The sequence below is a fragment of the Piliocolobus tephrosceles genome, chromosome 1, assembly GCF_002776525.5.
Source record: "Piliocolobus tephrosceles isolate RC106 chromosome 1, ASM277652v3, whole genome shotgun sequence".
Taxonomy (NCBI): Eukaryota; Metazoa; Chordata; class Mammalia; order Primates; family Cercopithecidae; genus Piliocolobus; species Piliocolobus tephrosceles.
The window spans coordinates 207091961-207110193 of NC_045434.1; the positions used below are offsets into that span (position 1 = coordinate 207091961).

Consider the following 18233-nt stretch of genomic DNA (forward strand, 5'->3'; position numbering starts at 1 on the left):
AGATGCAGTTTATATACAGTAAAATGCACAGATCTTAGTGTACACTTAGATGCACTTTTGAGAACCACATATATTCATGTAACCACTGCCCACATGGAAGAGATTTCCACGACTCCAGAAAGTTCCCTCGCATGTGCATGCCTTCTTTCAGTCTACCTTTCTGCCTTAGTTTACCAGCAGTTAGTTTTGCTTGTATTAGAAGGTTTTGCATTTGTTTGTGTTGCTTTTTGAGACAAGGTCGTGCTCTGTCACCCAGGCTGGAGTACAATGGTGTGATCTTGGCTCACCGCAGCTTCAACTCCTGGGCTCAAGCCATCCTTCCCATTTCAGCCTCCCAAGTAGCTGAGGTTACAGGCATGCGCCACCATGCCCGCTAATTTTTATATTTTTTATAGAGACAGGGTTTTGCCACGTTGCCAGGCTGGGCTTGAATTCGGCCTCCCAAAGTGATGGGATTACAGGCATCAGCTATTGCACCGGCCAGAAGTTTTTAGCAGTAGAATCACCCAGAAAGTGCTCTTCTGTTTGCCTTCCTTTGCTCATCCATGGTGTGGCCTGTATCCTGGTTCCTTTCCTTCCTTTAACTTGCTGAGTAGCCGTCAGCTGTGTGGCTGTATCAGTTTGTTTAGCTGTTGGCCTGCTGATGGACAGCTGGGATGTTTCCTCCACTACAGGAAATGCATAATGTCAGGCATAATGCTGCTATGAACCTCTGTGTACCAGTTCGTGTGAAAAAGGCAGATGTTTGCCTTTCTCTATATAAATACCCAGAAGTGCAATTGCTGGGTCACAGGTAGAACTGTTATTTTAATCACCTGTCCAGGTGCCACAGCTGCCCAGTTGGGGTGCAGTTCCCCAGTCTGTTTTCTTTCAAGCCCCATGTCCAGATGCCAAGCCCCTGGAGGTTACAAGATCCGCTCTGAGTCATAGAGGACTCAGTTTTCCTACCGAGCAGTCCCTGGGTCATTCCACATTTTGATTCCCATTTAGCTTCTGAAAATTGAACCGATTCTGGGTGGTTTGTTCTGACTAATGATGTCAGCTGTTCACACGAGGGCTAAAAGCCCATGGAGATAACACAAGGAAAGTTCCGGCTGCCAAGGCATCAACCAGGTTTCATGCCCCCTTCCCCTACAGTCTACAGATTGAACACGCTGCTAAATCGCACCATTCTCGGTCCTTCCTGTAAACTCTCCGCTAAGGGACCTCCAGGGCACCAATGCTAATTTAGCAGAGGCAGTAGAGCAAGGTGGTTAGAGTCAGTGGAGATAAAATTCCAGGTCTATCAGGATGGTTTTAGGTAAGTTGCTTCAACTTTCTGAGCCTCAACGTCCTCATCTGTAAAATGGGCACACTGCCATTACTAACTCATGATACTGGAGGATATGAAGTATACAAAACGAGATGGTAGGTGAGCAGCACATGGGGGTCAGGAAGCAAAGGGAGCAACAGTTTGAGACCCGGCCATTATCTGAAGACCCCTGAAGCACTACCTTGTGGTTTGCTAAACATGCAGATTCTTGGGCCAAATGAAGGACTTACAGAATCAGAATGCAGGGTAAGGCCCAGGATCTGCTTTTAATTAGCCAAGTGATCCTGATGCTCACTAAAGCCTCAGAACCCCCATCCTGGGATGCGGACCCAAGAGGAGTCTGAGGAATCGGCCGAGCTCAAGGACATAGAGACAGGTGGGGTGGGAGGACCACGAAGGGAGTTAAGGCTTGGAAGAGCCACCATGGGGAACCGAAGGGACTGTTTTACTCCTCCACCAAGGCTGTCTCCTGGCTCTGCCCCAGGAATCCCTCCTCCAGCCCTGCTCACCCAGCAGGGCTCCAGCCTGGCCACACACGTCTCCAGCCACAAGGACCTCATGTGGCCTGGTGGGTCAACTCAGCAAAGTGCTAAATGCCTGTGCAAGGCAGGCATTATTGAGCTAGGGTCAAAGATTTTGGTTCTAGGTTCGACTCCCAGCTGTGTTACTTCCTTCCTGGCTGGGTGAACTTGAGTGTGTTATTTCACCTGGGCCATGAAAAGGGTTTGATAAGTGGTGTCTCCCTAATGGAGTTGCCAGGACTCATCAGCGCGTATGGCTTAGAAGACTTTACATGATGTTAGGCATGCTATGCGCGGTTGTTATGCTACAGCGCTGGGCTTATCTCGCTTCCTCTTTACGGATAGGGATGGGGTTGGTGACCACTGATAACCTGGGAAAATATTCTGCAACCCATTCTCTAAGGCTTAACACCAGTGTTCTTACAGTTGCTTCATACAAGGGTGCAAATCATGCAATCTTAATCAATCAATTAATCAGTCAAATTTAAAAATCCTCCAAATCTAAAACAATCATATGCTTAAAGAGAAGCATAGAGAACGTCCCAGCGACGCACTGCACGCCCATCACCAACTAACCACAGAGACAGACCCTCCCTCCAGTCTGTGACCAACTGCCTTTGGGATCCAGCTGCTTGCTCGGGATGAGCCGTTCTCAGTCTGTGTCCTCTTCTGTCAAATGACCATCCCCATTGCCGCAGCATCTTCCACTCCCTGCCCATCCTCTCCAGCCCCCGGTTCCTTCGGACTTCCCCATTCCAGTGAAAAGGCATACGATTTTCCAGGTGGCATTGAAATCTTAGTGACCTTGGGTATTCTCTCCCTTCCCCGACTCCACCCCTCTAACATACACACACTCTCTGGTTTCAAACTGGCAGCTCCAGGACTACATCTGGCCTATGGAAGTGACTTCTTTGCCCTGTGAAGTGTCTGTTATTTATTTTATGTAATATGGAGTAATTGCCAATATTGAGAACATGGGTGATCTCGCATGCAAAACTTAAAAATCTGGCATCTCTGGCCTAAATTCTCACATGGTGCTGAGTCATGGCTCTCTCCTAGGGAAGGGGCCTGGCACCCCACTTTGCCACAATCCCCACCACTCCCTGCTGCCTCCCATCTGGCCAGACTTTCTCCTTAATATCCCCTGCTGGCTCCTTTTAGCCATTTGCAACTCCCGCCCATATCCATGTTCAGTTGGCTCCTAAATTTGTTGCTTCTTTTTCCCAAAGTCCTTTTCAGTGATTCTTCCTGCCTCATTCATCTCCTTCTCACTTCTCAGGTCTGGCTGATGGTGGTAACTGACTCCTCTAAGCCTTCCCCAGCTTCCAGGCCCGGCCATGCCAACCCTCCAGCCACTGTGTCTATCAGAACTTCAGTGTCCCTCACAGTGCACAGGAAAAAGTCCCAGCTCCCCAGGGAGGGTATGAACTACCTCATCCAACCCGAATTCTTTAATTCCTTGAACACCCATTTTGTGCAGGGCCCTGCACCAGGCACCAATGATCCAGGGTGGAGAAAAACATGTTCTGTCTCAGGGGAAGACCAGGGTAATGTCCTGAACATGTCCAAGGAGGGAAACAGTCGTGGGTCTATCTCCCAGCTTCTGCAGCCCTCCACTCTCTGCGTCTTGCCTTTCTCTCCTCCTCCACCCCATCCTGAAGGCCTCCTCTCCTTCGACATCTGGTTCTGGTCCCCTTTCTCCCAGAAGCCTCCCACCACAGCCAGCGGGGAGTGGCTCTCGAGTTCTGTTCATGCATGTCGTTTGTATCAGCCAATTGCTACTGGCCATTTAGAGTCGTCTTGAATGTGCTGGTTTCATTCCTGCTTTCTCTCTCTAACTAAAGTTTAACATGCCAGGCTGAACACCTGTGTTCTCACTGCGGCCTCTGGGGATTTTTATATTTATCTGGGACTCCTCTAACACTGGGCATAGGACTGTTCACAGGAAGCCTCAACAAATCTCTGTTGACTTCATTCACTCATTTCAATAAACATTGACTGAGCAACCACTGGGTTGTCAGGCACTATGAACACAGAAGTGAAGAAGCCAAAGGCCTGTTCTCACAAAGCTTCTCTTTTCCTGAAAGAGACAAACAAGTAAAGCGATAACCTGTCACGAGATGTCCAGAAGAGAAAACAGACGAATGTAAGAGTAAAGGTGGAGGATGGTTCTTTTGACAGAGTGATCAAGAAAGGGCTTTCAGAGAGGACAACATTTTTACTGAGACTGACAAGGTGGCAGCAGACTGGGGAGGTGGGGAAGTCCCAGGCAGAGTGATACAGTTTGGCTGTCCGCCCACCCAAATCTCACCTTGAACTGTAATGATTCCCATGTGTCAAGGGTAGGGCCAGATGGAGACAAATGAATCATGAGGGCAGCTTCCCCCATACTGTTCTTGTGGTAGTGAATAAGTCTCATGAGATCAGATGGTTTTATAAATGGGAGTTCCCTTGCACAAGCTCTGTCTCTTGCCTGCCACCATGTAGGACATGACTTTGCTCCTCATTCACCTGCTGCCATGATAGTGAGGCCTCCCCAGCCATGTGGAACTGTGAGTCAATTAAACCTCTTTCCTTTATAAATTACCCAGCCTTGGGTATGTTTTTATTAGCCGCGTGAGAACAAACTAATACACAGAGGTAGCCAGTGCAAAGGCCCTGAGGCAGAAATCACCCTGGAGGATGGGCAAGATAGAAGGGGAACAGAAAACCACTTAGGAGGTTACAGCCCTTGTTTGTTTGTTTACTGAGATGGAGTTTCACTCTTATTGCCCAGACTGGAGTGCAGTGGTGTGGTCTCGGCTCACTGCAACCTCTGCCTCCCAGGTTCAAGCGATTCTCCTGCCTCAGCCTCCTAAATAACTGGGATTACAGGTACTCACCACCACATCCAGCTAATTTTTGTATTTTTAGTAGAGATGGGGTTTTGCCATGTTGGCCAGACTGGTCTTGAACTCCTGACCTCAGATGATCCACCCGCCTTGGTCTCTCAAAGCGCTAGGACTACAGGCGTGAGCCACTGCGCCCGGCCTATGGCTCTAATTTAAAGTCAACGTTGACAAATGGAGAAGAACTTGTGATGAGTTTGATTCAAGCAGGAGAGATGAAGGAGACAGAGGATTTTAGTGTCAGCAACCAAAAGGACGGTAGGGTGCTGTCACAGACTGAGTATTTGTACCCATCCAACATTCATATGTTGAAGCTCGAACTCCCAACATATTAGGAGATAGGGCTTTGGGTTGGTAATTAAGGTTAGACGAGGTCGTGAAGGTGGTCTGATGGGACTAGGGCCCTCATAAAAGAGATTCCAGAGAGCTCTCTCTGCACACGTCCATCAAGGAAAGGCCATGTGAGGCCACAGTGAGGAGGCAGCCATCTGCAAGCCAGGAAGAGAACCCTCGCCAGAAATTGAACGCTGCTGGGTCTTAAACTGCACCCCCCAGGAGGTCTTAAACTGCACCCCCCAGAACTTCAAGAAAATAAATTTCTATTGTGTAAGCCACCCAGTGTATGATATTTGTATGGCAACCTGAGCCCTTTACTGACATAGGAAAATCTCAAATAATGAATGAAATTTGCCTGGGTCTTCAGGTTGAAACATTTCAGAGTTGAGACCGATATAGGAAAATGATGGGATTGGGTGTGGTGGCTCATATCAGTAATCCCCAGCACTTCGGAAGGCTAAGGCAGGAGGATCACTTGAGCCCAGGAATTTGAGACCAGCCTGGGTGACATAGCAAGACCCGGTTTCTACAAAAACTAAAGAATAGCCGTGCATGGTGGCAGCATGCCCACAGTCCCAGCTACTCAGGAGGCTGAGGTGGGGGGATTGCTTGAGTCCAGGAGGTGGAGGCTGTAGTGAGCCAAGATCAAGCCACTGTACTCCAGCCTGGACAAGAGAGTGAAATTCATCTGAAAAAGAAAAAGGAAAATGATGGGATTCTATCAATGAAGGCTACAGAAGCGTATCTAAGGCACAGAACCCTGCATGTCATTCAGAGATCCCCAATGCTCACCTGCCTCAGCCTTTGCCCAGTGCTGACAGCTGCTCTCGAAGGTCCCGCCCTGATCTCTGACCTTCCCCATCCTCCTTCCAGCGGAACTGCAAAACCCTGTTTTCTTTACTGCCGCTTTCCCTTGCTGTGGAAATAACAGCTTCTTTATAAGCCACACTTCAAAGTTACCACTCCCTTTATCAGATGGCCTGGCCCCGGAGCACTGCCTTGACCCACTGAAGACCAGGTGTTATGAAACCTTTCAACTAGTTTCTTGTAAAAGTAGCCTGTTCTACTCAGCAGACCACAACCGTCTTACCTAGTTAAGGTGACAACTCACATCAAGGTGATAGACACAAAGAGAAAGTCATAGAATGTTCAGCATGTGGCAAAATGTTCATGATTCCAGGTTGAAGAAAGGATGTTTTTAGATAAACAGAACTGGACGTTGAAAGGCTCTTCTTTGACAGATGATTTTTTTTTTTTTTTGATGGAGTTTGTGATATTTGCTTAAAGAAAAAATAAACAGATGATATTTATATAAAACAATGCCTGGAATATGAACTGAGACTCTAAAGACTTTAAAGCAAGTCTATTTTTCATGATGGCAGGAAAACAATCTGTGTTAAGAATACTATCAGGTTGGCCAGGTGCAGTGGCTTACGCCTGTAATCCGAGCATTTTGGGAGGCCGAGGTGGGTGGATCACTTGAGGTCAGGAATTCGAGACCAGCCTGGCCAACATGGTGAAACCCCGTCTCTACTAAAAATACAAAAAATTACCCGGGTGTGGTGGTGTGTGCTTGTAATCCCAGCTGCTTGGAAGGCTGAGGCAGGAGAATCGCTCGGACCTGGGAGGCAGAGGTTGTAGTGATCCGAGATTGCGCCATTGCACTCCAGCCTGGGCAACAAGAGTGAAACTGTGTTTCAAAAAAAAAAAAGAATATGATCAGGTTAAACCCCAGATTCCTAAGTAGAAAGAGGAGATGCTGGGCCCATCTGACCTACTCCCTAGGCATGTCTAGGTACAACTATTAACTGGATTAAGCACAGTAATATTTCACCTGCCAGAAGTTTGTTACACATGGCCTCATTCGGTTCCCACAACCCTCCAAGAAAAAGGTAGGCATTGGCCCATTTAATAGCTGAGTACATACCTCAGGGGATACGTTCCAAGACCCCCAGTGGATGCCTGAAACAGATAGCACCTGACCTTACACATATGACGTTTTCTGATCTGATAACCCAGACTGCTCCTAAGTGACCAATGAGCAGGTAGTGTCTACAGCACCGATCTGCTGGACAAAGAGACGATTCACGTCTGGAGGAGGACAGTGTGAGATTTCATCACGCTACTCAGAATGGCATGCAATTTAAAACTTATGAATCATATCTTTCCGGAATTTTCCATTTAATATGTTCAGATTGTAGTTGGCTATGGGTAACTGAAACAGTGGAAAGTGAAATGATAGAAAAGGAACCACTCTTGTAGACAATATAGGATCATAAAGGGTTAAGTCACTTGCTCAAGATAACAAAGCTGGCAAGTGGTGGAACCAGAATTCTAACCCATGGCTGTCAAGCCCCAGAGTTCACTTACTTTCTCTTTTTCTTTCCCTTCTTCTATCTCTGTCTCTCTCTCTCCTTCTTCTCTTTTTTTCTTTCTTCTTTCTTTCTCTCTCTCTCTCTTTCCTTCCTTCCTTCCTTTCCTTTCTTTTTTCTTTCCTCCCTCCCTCCTCCTTCCTTTTTTTTTGAGACAGGGCTTCGCTCACTCTGTTGCCCACACTGGAATGCAGTGGCACAATCTTGACTCACTGTAACCTTGACCTCCCAAGGTCAAGTGACCCTACCACCTCAGCCTTCCAAGTAGCTGGGACTACAGGCACGTGTCACCACGCTCCACTAATTTTGGTATTTGTTTTTTTTTTTTTGCAGAAATGGAGTTTTGCCATGTTGCCCAGGCTGGTCTTGCACTCCTGGGCTCAAGGAATCCACCTGCCTCAGCCTCTCAAAGTGCTGGGATTACAGGTGTGAGCCACTGTGCCTGGCTAGAGTCCACTTTCTTTTCCATACATCATAAGTTCCAAACCTGGCTAAATATCTTAATCAGCTAGAGAGCTTGTTTAAAAATCTGATTCCTGTGTGCCACTGCTGAAGTCTGACTTGGCAGGCCTGGGCTGGGCCCTGGGAATCTGTTCTTATTAAGTTCTCAGCTGATGATCTGAGCAAGGCGTTGCTGGGATGGACCACATCTGTGTCTGCTAGAAGGTCCTGTCAAGAGAGTCAGGGAACCCCCAGCAAAGCCCCAGAAACCAACTGTGGGCTCAAGGAGGAGGTTCCATGGCAAAGACTGATTCATCAGCTGTGGTAGTTCCTGTTGTGCCGGCTTGGTTAGGCTGGAACTACTTTTCCCAGAATCCCCTTCTCTGACTGGTTCTAGGTTTTAATTGGTCAAAAGAGGAATCTGTGGAAAGCTGGGAGATGGAAGTGAAGCAGTGGCCATTACACTTTAGAGGTCATCATGATTGGATGCGGTAAGAGACAGCACAGCAGGTGCCAGCACATTTGAGCCTGTCCTCCATTCTGCATCTAGCTCTTTCTCCTGACTGCTGGTCCTGTTAACCAAAAGCAGCCCAGGCCCACCCCTGGACACTTGGCTGGGGATGAACCAGACAACGGGCTGGCTGTAGACTTCTCCACCAGCTTGCCTGTATACCCAGGGCCAGGTGGTAATGCCCCTGACCTAAGATCCAGGTGGTGATGCCCCGATAAGATCTAATTCCTATAATAAACCCCTTATCCCATAGGTCGTAGAAGTTTGGCTTCTCTCATTGACCCCGAAGGATGCCATCATCCACTCTGTCCTGCAAACCTTTTGATCTAAAACAGCGGTCTTCCAGGTGTGGCCCCAAATCAACAGCATCAGCGTCACCCAGGAGCTGGTTAGAAATGCAAATCCTGGGGCCTCACTCAGACCTACTCAATCAGCAACTGGGGGTGGGGGATGTGGCGGGGGATGGGGGGAAGGGAGGGCCCAGCAATCTGTGTTTTAATAAGCCCTCCACCCCAGAGGATTCTAACACAAGCTGAAGATGCAGCACCACTCATGCAGGCATTTAGAAAACCTGCCTCTAGGGAGGCCGAGGCGGGCGGATCACAAGGTCAGGAGATCCAGACCATCCTGGCTAACATGGTGAAACCCCGTCTCTACTAAAAATACAAAAAATTAACCAGGTGTGGTGGCGGGCGCCTGTAATCCCAGCTACTCAGGAGGCTGTGGCAGGAGAATGGCGTGAACCCGGGAGGCGGAGCTTGCAGTGAGCCAAGATCGGCCACTGCACTCTAGCCTGAGCGACAGAGCAAGACTCCATCTCAAAAAAAAAAAAAAAAAAAAAAAAAAAAAAAAAAAAAAAAAAAAAAAAACCTGCCTCCATTTCTGTTTGGGATGATGCAGTAGTTCTGGAAAAAGACAGTGGCGATGGTCACACAGCACTGTAAATGTGCTTAATATCCCTGAATTGTACACTTAAAAATGGTTAAAATAGGCCAGGTATGGTGGTGACTCACGCCTATAATCCTAGCACTTTGGGAGCCCGAAGGCTCAAGGAATCCACCTGCCTCAGCCTCTCAAAGTGCTGGGATTACAGGTGTGAGCCACTGTGCCTGGCTAGAGTCCACTTTCTTTTCCATACATCGTAAGTTCCAAACCTCACTAGATATCTTAATCAGCTAGAGAGCTTGTTTAAAAATCTGATTCTTAATTTTTAAATTAAGAATTAAGAATTTTTAAATTAAGAGCTGTTAAAGATTACTTGAGCCTGAGAGTTTGATACCAGTCTGGGCAACATGGCAAAACCCTGTCTCTACCAAAAAATACAAAAATTAGCCGACGTGGTGACATACACCTGTGGTCCCAGCTACTTGAGAGGCCGAGGTGGGAGGATCACTTGAGCCCAGGAGGCAGACGTTGTAGTGAGCTGAGATCTATCCTCCAGCCCAGGTGACAGAGCAAGAACTTGTCTCAAATTTTAAAAAGGTTAAAATAATTTACAAACAAAAAAGCTTAGAAGCCATACACAAAAGGTCACATATTATGTGATTCCATTTACATGCAATGTCCAGAAAGAGAGAAAGGAGATAGGTGATTGCCAGCAGCAGGGGTTGGCGGGGGAGGGTGGAGATGGGGAGGGAATGCTTAATGGGTACGATGCTTTTTGGGGCGATGACAATGTTTTGGAACTAGACAGAGGTGGCAGTTGCACAACTCTGTGAGTGTACAAGATACCACTAAATTGGTCATTTTAACATGGTTGATGTTATGTTTTGTGAATTTCTGGGGCTTGCCATTGTTATCTCTGAGAGTTAGCATTTATTGAGATGCTGTGCTAAGGCTTCACGTGCAGTGTCATTTCATCCTCACCCCAATCCTGGGAGGGTGGCATTATTATTCTCCCCATTTAATGGATGTGGAACCCAGGCAGTCTAACTTCAGAATCCATGCTTTGAACAAAAATGCCATTATGCCCAGAACCATGAGTTATTTCTTTGTGCAGAAGACAGAAATGAGACATCAGCCAAAGCTGTCCTAATCACACTTAAAAGCAGTATCCTGGGCCGGGCCTGGTGGCTCATGCCTGTAATCCCAGCACTTTGGGAGGCCAAAATACAAAAATTAGCCGGGCGTGGTGGCACGCATCTGTAATCCCAGCTACTTAGGAGGCTGAGGCAGGAGAATCGCTTGAAACTGGAAGGCGGAGGTTGCAGTGAGCTGAGACTCCATTGCAAAAAAAAAAAAAAAAGAAAGATTATGGCCGGGCGCGGTGGCTCAAGCCTGTAATGCCAGCACTTTGGGAGGCCGAGACAGGCGGATCACGAGGTCAGGAGATCGAGACCATCCTGGCTAACACGGTGAAACCCCGTCTCTACTAAAAAATACAAAAAACTAGCCGGGCGAGGTGGCGGGCGCCTGTAGTCCCAGCTACTCGGAGGCTGAGGCAGGAGAATGGCATAAACCAGGGAGGCGGAGCTTGCAGTGAGCCGAGAACCGGCCACTTTACTCCAGCCTGGGCGACAGAGCGAGACTCCGTCTCAAAACAAAACAAAACAAAAAAAAAAAAGAAAGATTAAAAAAAAAAAGAGCAGTATCCCAGTCACCTAGCTTTACCTTGCCCTGCAGCAGAGGGCCAGGGGAGAGGAGGGAAAGGAGGAAGCTGGCTTGCTCACGGGTCCATACTCCCAGGCACTGAGATAAAGCCTCACGACTGTCAGGTGTGCTTGGCTTGGATTTGGAATGAACTTATTAGAATGGAAAGATTTTCAAAAATAATTATGACAGTAACACCTAAAAACGTATTGAACATGTACTGTTTTAAGTACTTTTATAGTTTAATCTTCACAAAATCCTACAACTATTCTCCCCATTTCGAGAAAGTGAGCTGTGGCTCAAGGTCACCCAGATCATTAGAACCATTTGCTTAAAGCTGTTACTTTAATACAAAGTCATACATGTTTCTCTGTGGGAAACTCAGAAAGTACAGGTTAGAAAAGAGAAAATAGGAAGAGAGGAAATAAAAATTACTTGTAATCCACTAGGAATAATCATTGGAAACATTCTATTAAATAGTTAAATTTGTATTCTTTGTGTATTTTTTTGAAACAAAAAATGGACAGCTTCATAATCTGCCTTTTTACATTAGCAAATTAGACCCATCTTTCTACATCTTTCAGAGCCTTCTGCATCATTGCCATTTTGAATGGCCATGTGGTGTTCCCCTTGTGTAACCTTGTAGAAACCATAGCAGATTTTCCAGGCTTTTATATGGGACATTTGGGTTGTTTCTACAAGAAGACATTTCAACTGGGAAAAAATGTTTTAATCAGGTTGCTGAGATGTCTCAAACTTCCTCCCCTGCAATGAGCAGTGTCATGGTGGAAGGGCGATTTGGGGGTTGATATTTGCTAATGGAAAGACTCAAGCACCAGGCAACATAGTCTCATGCACATTTATTTCAGGGGCAAACTTTTTGGGGGAAAAGGCTCTCATTTTTATGTGTGGAACCTGAAAATTCTAACCTGAACACAAAGTAAAAAAAAAGTCTCTCAGATTTACCCATCTCACTCCTTAAAAAGAAGAGCTTGATTCCTTCTCAACAAGGAACAAATGTTCCTGAGGATCCCAAGTTATCTCCCACTTCCCAGTTCTGAAGTTACATGCCAGGTAGATCTAGTTAGATGCCAGTACTTTTGTTTCTCACCATAGCATAGTAGTTCAGAATACAGACTCTGGAATGAGACTGGCTGGGTTCAAATCCCGATTCCATCACTTTCTAGCTGTGGGCCCTGTTATTAGCTCACTAAACCCTTGGAGAGGAAGTGCTGAAGATAGAAGCCTGGGTCTCTGAATGACTGTGTGGAGCCAAGACCCCACCTTCCCACCCAACACATGAAAATGTAACTGGAGTGCCTTAAGTCCTTGAGATGTGGGGTAGTGTGCACCATAGCTAGCATACTCCTGCCTCGGTTTCCCCAACATAGAACTGTTTTGAGCATGAAATGACTTAAAGCTTGGTTGCTCCCCACTTCAACTCCAGATATTGACTCTAACAAGTATAATCCCCAAACATCTGTAACTTTTATCATGAGCCAGATATGGCTCTGCCTCCCAGGAATTTCCCTAAACTCCTCTTGAATATTTTTCAGCCTGAAGCCCTCTTGTGGGAAGCAATTTTGTCTACTCCTTTCTGTGAGAAGTTCCCAGTCACTGGCTCGCCCTGGGAGAGAGAGTGCATGTGTTGTAAAGCTACCAACAGACTTCCTCAGACACAGTGAGTCAGTCTGAACACACAGGCAAGGTTGCAGAACTCCGTGGCCTTCGTCTCTCTTGGCTCAGCCAGGCACAATTCCTGTTAGCCCAAGACAAAACTTAGCCTATGCTGTTAAATCAATGGTTCTACCGGCTTCCAATCATAAAACCAAAGGGCAATAATACATAAAATGGGAACTTATACATTCTGAGTTACAGCTAATTGCAGATGTATCCAAGCTCATTCTACATTTATCTACCATTTGTCTGTAAACGATTGCCTCTATGGTCCTTCCTTCCTTCTTTTTTTCCCTACCCCTCTTCTTTCTTTTGGTGTACAGACCCCCTTGAGAATCTGATGAAAGCTACTGACCTGCCACAGATAAATGCAGAGATAGAATACTTGACAGAGAGTGCTTGACAGACAATTTCAGGTGGTGAGCGAGTCCTTAAAGGTGATTGAGGACCCTCATAGAAGTTATTACAAGTTTGAAATTACCCAACAATTTCATAATGATCCTGGCCACTATAATACTTTATTGCTTTCATGACCAGGCAAACATCTAAAAGCAGCATATAAAAGCATCATTATATGCAGAGACAATTTCTAGAAGTATATACAAGAAATCGCAGATGGTGGCTACCTCTTGTATAAGGGACTGGGAGCCTGGAATGAGAGGGAGATGGATATTTTTTCTTTGGACATGTTTTTACACCGTTTGATTTTTTTATATCATGTGCATATATTAGTTTCCTAATTAAAGAAAAAGAGTTAATGAAAAAGTTATTTAAGTTAAGAACTCTCACTACTCATGGTCATTTCCATGCCTGTGATATGGGAAAGGGAGAGTCATCAACGGGGAGGCAACCTCCTCCCTAGCAGGGTGAAACCCACATCAGCTGGCAAGGTGAAAGCGTCACTCCAGAAAAGACAGATGATTTCTACCGGGTCTTCGACATAGGTCACTGAAATTCCAAATGGGAGGGGAGGATATTATCAATGTTTCATCAGGTCCCTGCATAGCCCTGGTGCTGGCCAGAGGAACTGGCCCAAACCTCCTAAGTTTGGTCATTTCATATAAAGATAAACATACACTCACATACAAACCCAACAATTCCACTCCTAGGTATTTGCCCAAGAGAAATGAAAACATATACTGATACTAAAAACCTCTGAATGTTTAGGCCGGGCGCGGTGGCTCACGCCTGTAATCCCAGCACTTTGGGAGGCCGAGGAGGGCGGATCACAAGGTCAGGAGATCGAGACCACGGTGAAACCCCGTGTCTACTAAAAATACAAAAAAATTAGCCGGGCGCGGTGGTGGGCGCCTGTAGTCCCAGCTGCTCAGGAGGCTGAGGCAGGAGAATGGCGTGAACCCAAGAAGGGGAGCTTGCAGTGAGCTGAGATCACGCCACTGCACTCCAGCCTGGGTGACAGAGCGAGACTCCGTCTCAAAAAAAAAAAAAAAAACCTCTGAATTTTTAATCATAATCACCAAAAAGTAGACACAATCCAAATATACTTTTAACAGGTGAAGGGATAAGTAAACTGTGGTCCTGCACATTTATACCATGGAATAAATGCAGTGTGGGGAAATCTCAAATGTATTCTACTGAGTAGAAGCAGCCAGACTCTAAAGGCACCATACTGTATGATTCTATTTACGTGATATCCTAGAAACGGCAAAACTATAAGGACAGAAAACAGATCAGTGGCTGCTGGGGGGTGGAGATAGGAGACTACAAAGAAGCAGCAGGAGAGAATTTTGGGGGGTGATGGAACTTTTCTACATCTTGATTGTGGTGATGGTTACATGACTGCCTGTGTTTGTCAAAACTCATCGAACTATGTTCAAAGTGAAAATTACATACATGTATATAAAATACAATGCTGGGCGAGTATTTTCTTTCCTTTCTTTCTTTTTTGAGATAGAGTCTCACTCTGTCATCCAGACTAGAGTGTAGTGCTGTGATCTTGGCTTACTGCAACCTCTGCCTCCTGGGTTCAAGGGGGTTCTCCTGCCTCAGCCTCCCAAGTATCTGGGATTACAGGCACCTGCCACCACACCCAGCTAATTTTGTATTTTTAGTAGAGATGGGGTTTCACCATGTTGGCCAGGCTGGTCTCAAACTCCTGACCTCAAGTGATCCACTCGCCACGGCCTCCCAAAGTGCTAGGATTACAGCATGAGCCACCGTGCCCAGCCTTGGAGTGAGTATTTTCTCACAGTTGCCTATGGCTGCTGTGGCTTCCACCATGCTCCTATCTCAGCTTCCTAAGTCTAAGAAGGGAGGCCCAGATACTCCAAGTCTGAAGGGTAAACCAGCCACCAGGAGTGGCAGCTGATGTCTTCAAAGCTCTCTACAGTTCCCAAAGCACCTTGCCTGGCAGTAATCCCTGTGGGATGCATAACAAGCCTATGGGTCTTCAGCACAGGTCACTAAAGTTCCAAATGGGAGGAGAGGGTGTTATCAACAACAGTTTTCTCTTGTTATGAAAACAGTGCTTGTTTATGAAATAAAAATTAGTTAAATATAGACCAGCAGAAAGAATATCGAAACCCCCCCATGGCCACCCCCATCCATAACTGCTGATAAATATCTATGATGGTCTCCATGCTTTCTTGTGTGCTACGTAAACAAAATACTTTTTTGTTTTTTTACAAAAATGGGATATTGTTGCAATAGTTTTATAACCCTAACGTTTTTTTGAGACAAAATCTCACTCTGTCACTCAAGCTGGAGTGCAGTGGTGCAATCTCGGCTCGTCGCAACCTCTGCCTCCCAGTATAACCTTAATTTTTAAAAATTGGATATATAATGAACAATCTTTCATATCACCAGTATTCATCAACACTGGAATTTGTAGCGATTGAGGACCACTTCAGTATATGAAAGAGCTGCAATTTATGTCACCAATACCCTGTTGCTGCAAATATATTTGATTTCTAGTTTTATTGCTATTATAAAAAATAGTGTTGAAATTAACTCCTTATCCAACCATAAATTGTTACCTTGGGATAAAATCTTGGTATCGAAGATTTTAATAACAAGGTTAAAATCTTGGAATTGAAAGTGTTTTAAAGCTAAGTGTTTTAAAGGTTTGGACCTGAATTTTCAGACTGTTCTCCAGTTTATACTTCTACACTGAGCTCCTGAAAGCACTACCTCCCAGTTAGCATTATTTAAATTAAAATTTTAAAACTTTTAAAACATTCTAGATTTCCTATGTGACAGACGGCATTATTTTAATCGGCATTTCCTTTAATACAATGAGGTTAAACACTGATTCTTTTTTTTTTCCCATGTTCTAATTGGCCACCAGCATTCCTTCTTCTTTTTTTGAGACAGGGTCACCCAGGCTGGAGTGCAGTGGCATAGTCACGGCTCACTGTAGCCTCTACCTCCTGGGCTCATGTAATCCTCCCACCTCAGCCTCCCAAGCAGCTGAGACTACAGGTGCATGCCACCATGCCCAACTAATTTTGTTCTTTTTTTTTTTTGAGGCAGAGTCTCACTCTGTCGCGCAGACTGGAGTGTAGTGGCGCGGTCTTGGCTCACTGCAAGCTCCGCCTCCTAGGTTCACACCATTCTCCTGCCTCAGCCTCCCGAGTAGCTGGGACTACAGGTGCCCACCACCACGCCCGGCTAATTTTTGTGTATTTTCAGTATAGACGGGGTTTCACCGTATTAGCCAGGATGGTCTCCACCTCTTGACCTTGTGATCCGCCCACCTCGGCCTCCCAAAGTGCTTGGATTACAGGTGTGAGCCACCGCACCTGGCCAATTTTGTTCATTTTTTATAGAGACGTGGTCTCGCCACGTTGCCCAGGCTGATCTCAAACTCCTGGGCTCAAGCGATCTTCTTGCCTCAGCCTCCCAAAACGTTGGGATTGCAGGTGTCAGCCACTGTGCCCAACCTCAGCATTTCTTCTTTAGCCCATTTCTCAACTAGGGCATTCAGCTTTTCCTTACTAACTAGAAAAGCAAGCTGGGTGTGGTGGCTCACGCCTGTAGTTCCAGCTACTTGGGAGGCTGAGGCAGGAGAATCACTTGAACCCGGGAGGTGGAGGTTGCAGTGAGCTGAGATCGTGCCACTGCACTTCGGCCTGGCGACAGAGCGAGACTCTGTCTCAAAAAAAAAAAAAAAAGCAAAAAAAGCAAAGCTCCTGCATGTATTCAGAACACAATCCCTTCCTTGTCTATTCTGTGTTGCAAATATTGTCCCCAGTTTATCATTTGATATATCAAAGTTTTTAAATTTTAGGAGCCTAATCTAAAAATCATTTTCAATAATCTCTGTTATAATGTTGCCTTTCACTCTCATGTTAAAGAATACCCTTCCAAAAAGGGGCTGTAGTAAGCTTACAGTGGAGAAACATGGCAGACACCACCTTAACCAAGAGACCAAGGCTGATGTCATCAATAAGAAGTTACACTGATATTATTTCCATTCTAACATGATTCAATGAGAAGCACACTTCACCTTTGTAGGATTCTTTCCCAAAACCCAAAGGCCTAGTACAGTCACGAGAAGACATCAGGCAAACCCAAATTCAGGGAAGTTCTACAAAACACTAACCAGTACTCTTCAAAGTTCTCAAGGTCATGAAATTTAAGAAAAGACTGAGAAAGTGTCACAGTTCGGAAGTTACGAAGGAGACAAGATGACCAAATGCAATGTGACATCTTGAATTGGATCCTGGAGAATAAAAATGCAGTGGGAAAATTGGTGAAATCTAAATAAAGTCTGTAGTTTAGTTGTGATGTCAATTTCTTAGCTTTGATAAGCATAAGACGATTATATAAGATGTCAACATTAGGCTGGGCGTGGTGGCTCACACCTGTAATCCCAGCTCTCTGGGAGGCCAAGGTGGGTGGATCACCTGAAGTCAGGAGTTCGAGACCAGCCTGGCCAACATGGTGAAACCCCCCATCTTCACTAAAAATACAACAATTAGCCAGGCACGGTGGCGCATCCCTGTAATCCCAGCTACTCGGGAGGCTGAGGCAGGAGAATCCCTTGAATCCGGGAGGTGGAGGTTGCAGTGAGCTGAGATCATGCCACTATACTCCAGCCTGGGTGACAGAGTGAGAGTCTCTCTCACAAAAAAAAAAAAAAAAAAGGCCAACATTAGGGGAAGTTGGGTGTGAAGGGTAGACAAAAATGCCCCATATTACCTTTGCAACTTTTCTATAAATCTAAAATTATTCCAAAATTAAACAAAAATATATTTAAAGAGTCTTGGCTAGGACTGTCACTGGACAGATTAAAAACAAACAAAATGGGTTTCTAATTTGGTTGCTATTATTACAAAAAATAACAGTGTTGAAACTAACTCCTTATACTCATTAATTATTTTCTCAGGATAAACGTCTGGAATTGAAACTTTTGGGCAGTCTAGAAAGAAAAACAGAAAGAACAGAAAGGAAAAAAGCCACCAAAGTTGCTGGATTTGAGCAGGAGTACGAGGTAGGTGGGGGTGGAAAGTAGTTCCTTGTGACTGATGCAGTTGAAGTGGGGGTAAGGCAGCTGTAATAGGTCTGGAAAGATTAACCGAGGCCGACTCTAAGAAGTCCGGGCTTTATTGAAAGTTAAAGAGC

The 18233-nt window shown here is 45.6% G+C and overlaps 2 protein-coding genes across 3 annotated transcripts in view; one reads left to right on the forward strand and one right to left on the reverse strand.

Moving 5' to 3' along the window:
• TMEM51 (transmembrane protein 51) overlaps positions 1–18233 on the reverse strand; it is a 72281-nt gene that overhangs the window by 43098 nt on the left and 10950 nt on the right. The gene's annotated exons all lie outside the window — the stretch shown is intronic.
• On the forward strand, positions 8672–17241 carry C1H1orf195 (chromosome 1 C1orf195 homolog). The gene is given in 2 exon segments (XM_023194861.1): positions 8672–8769; positions 17124–17241. Coding segments are annotated over 2 exon segments (216 nt in total).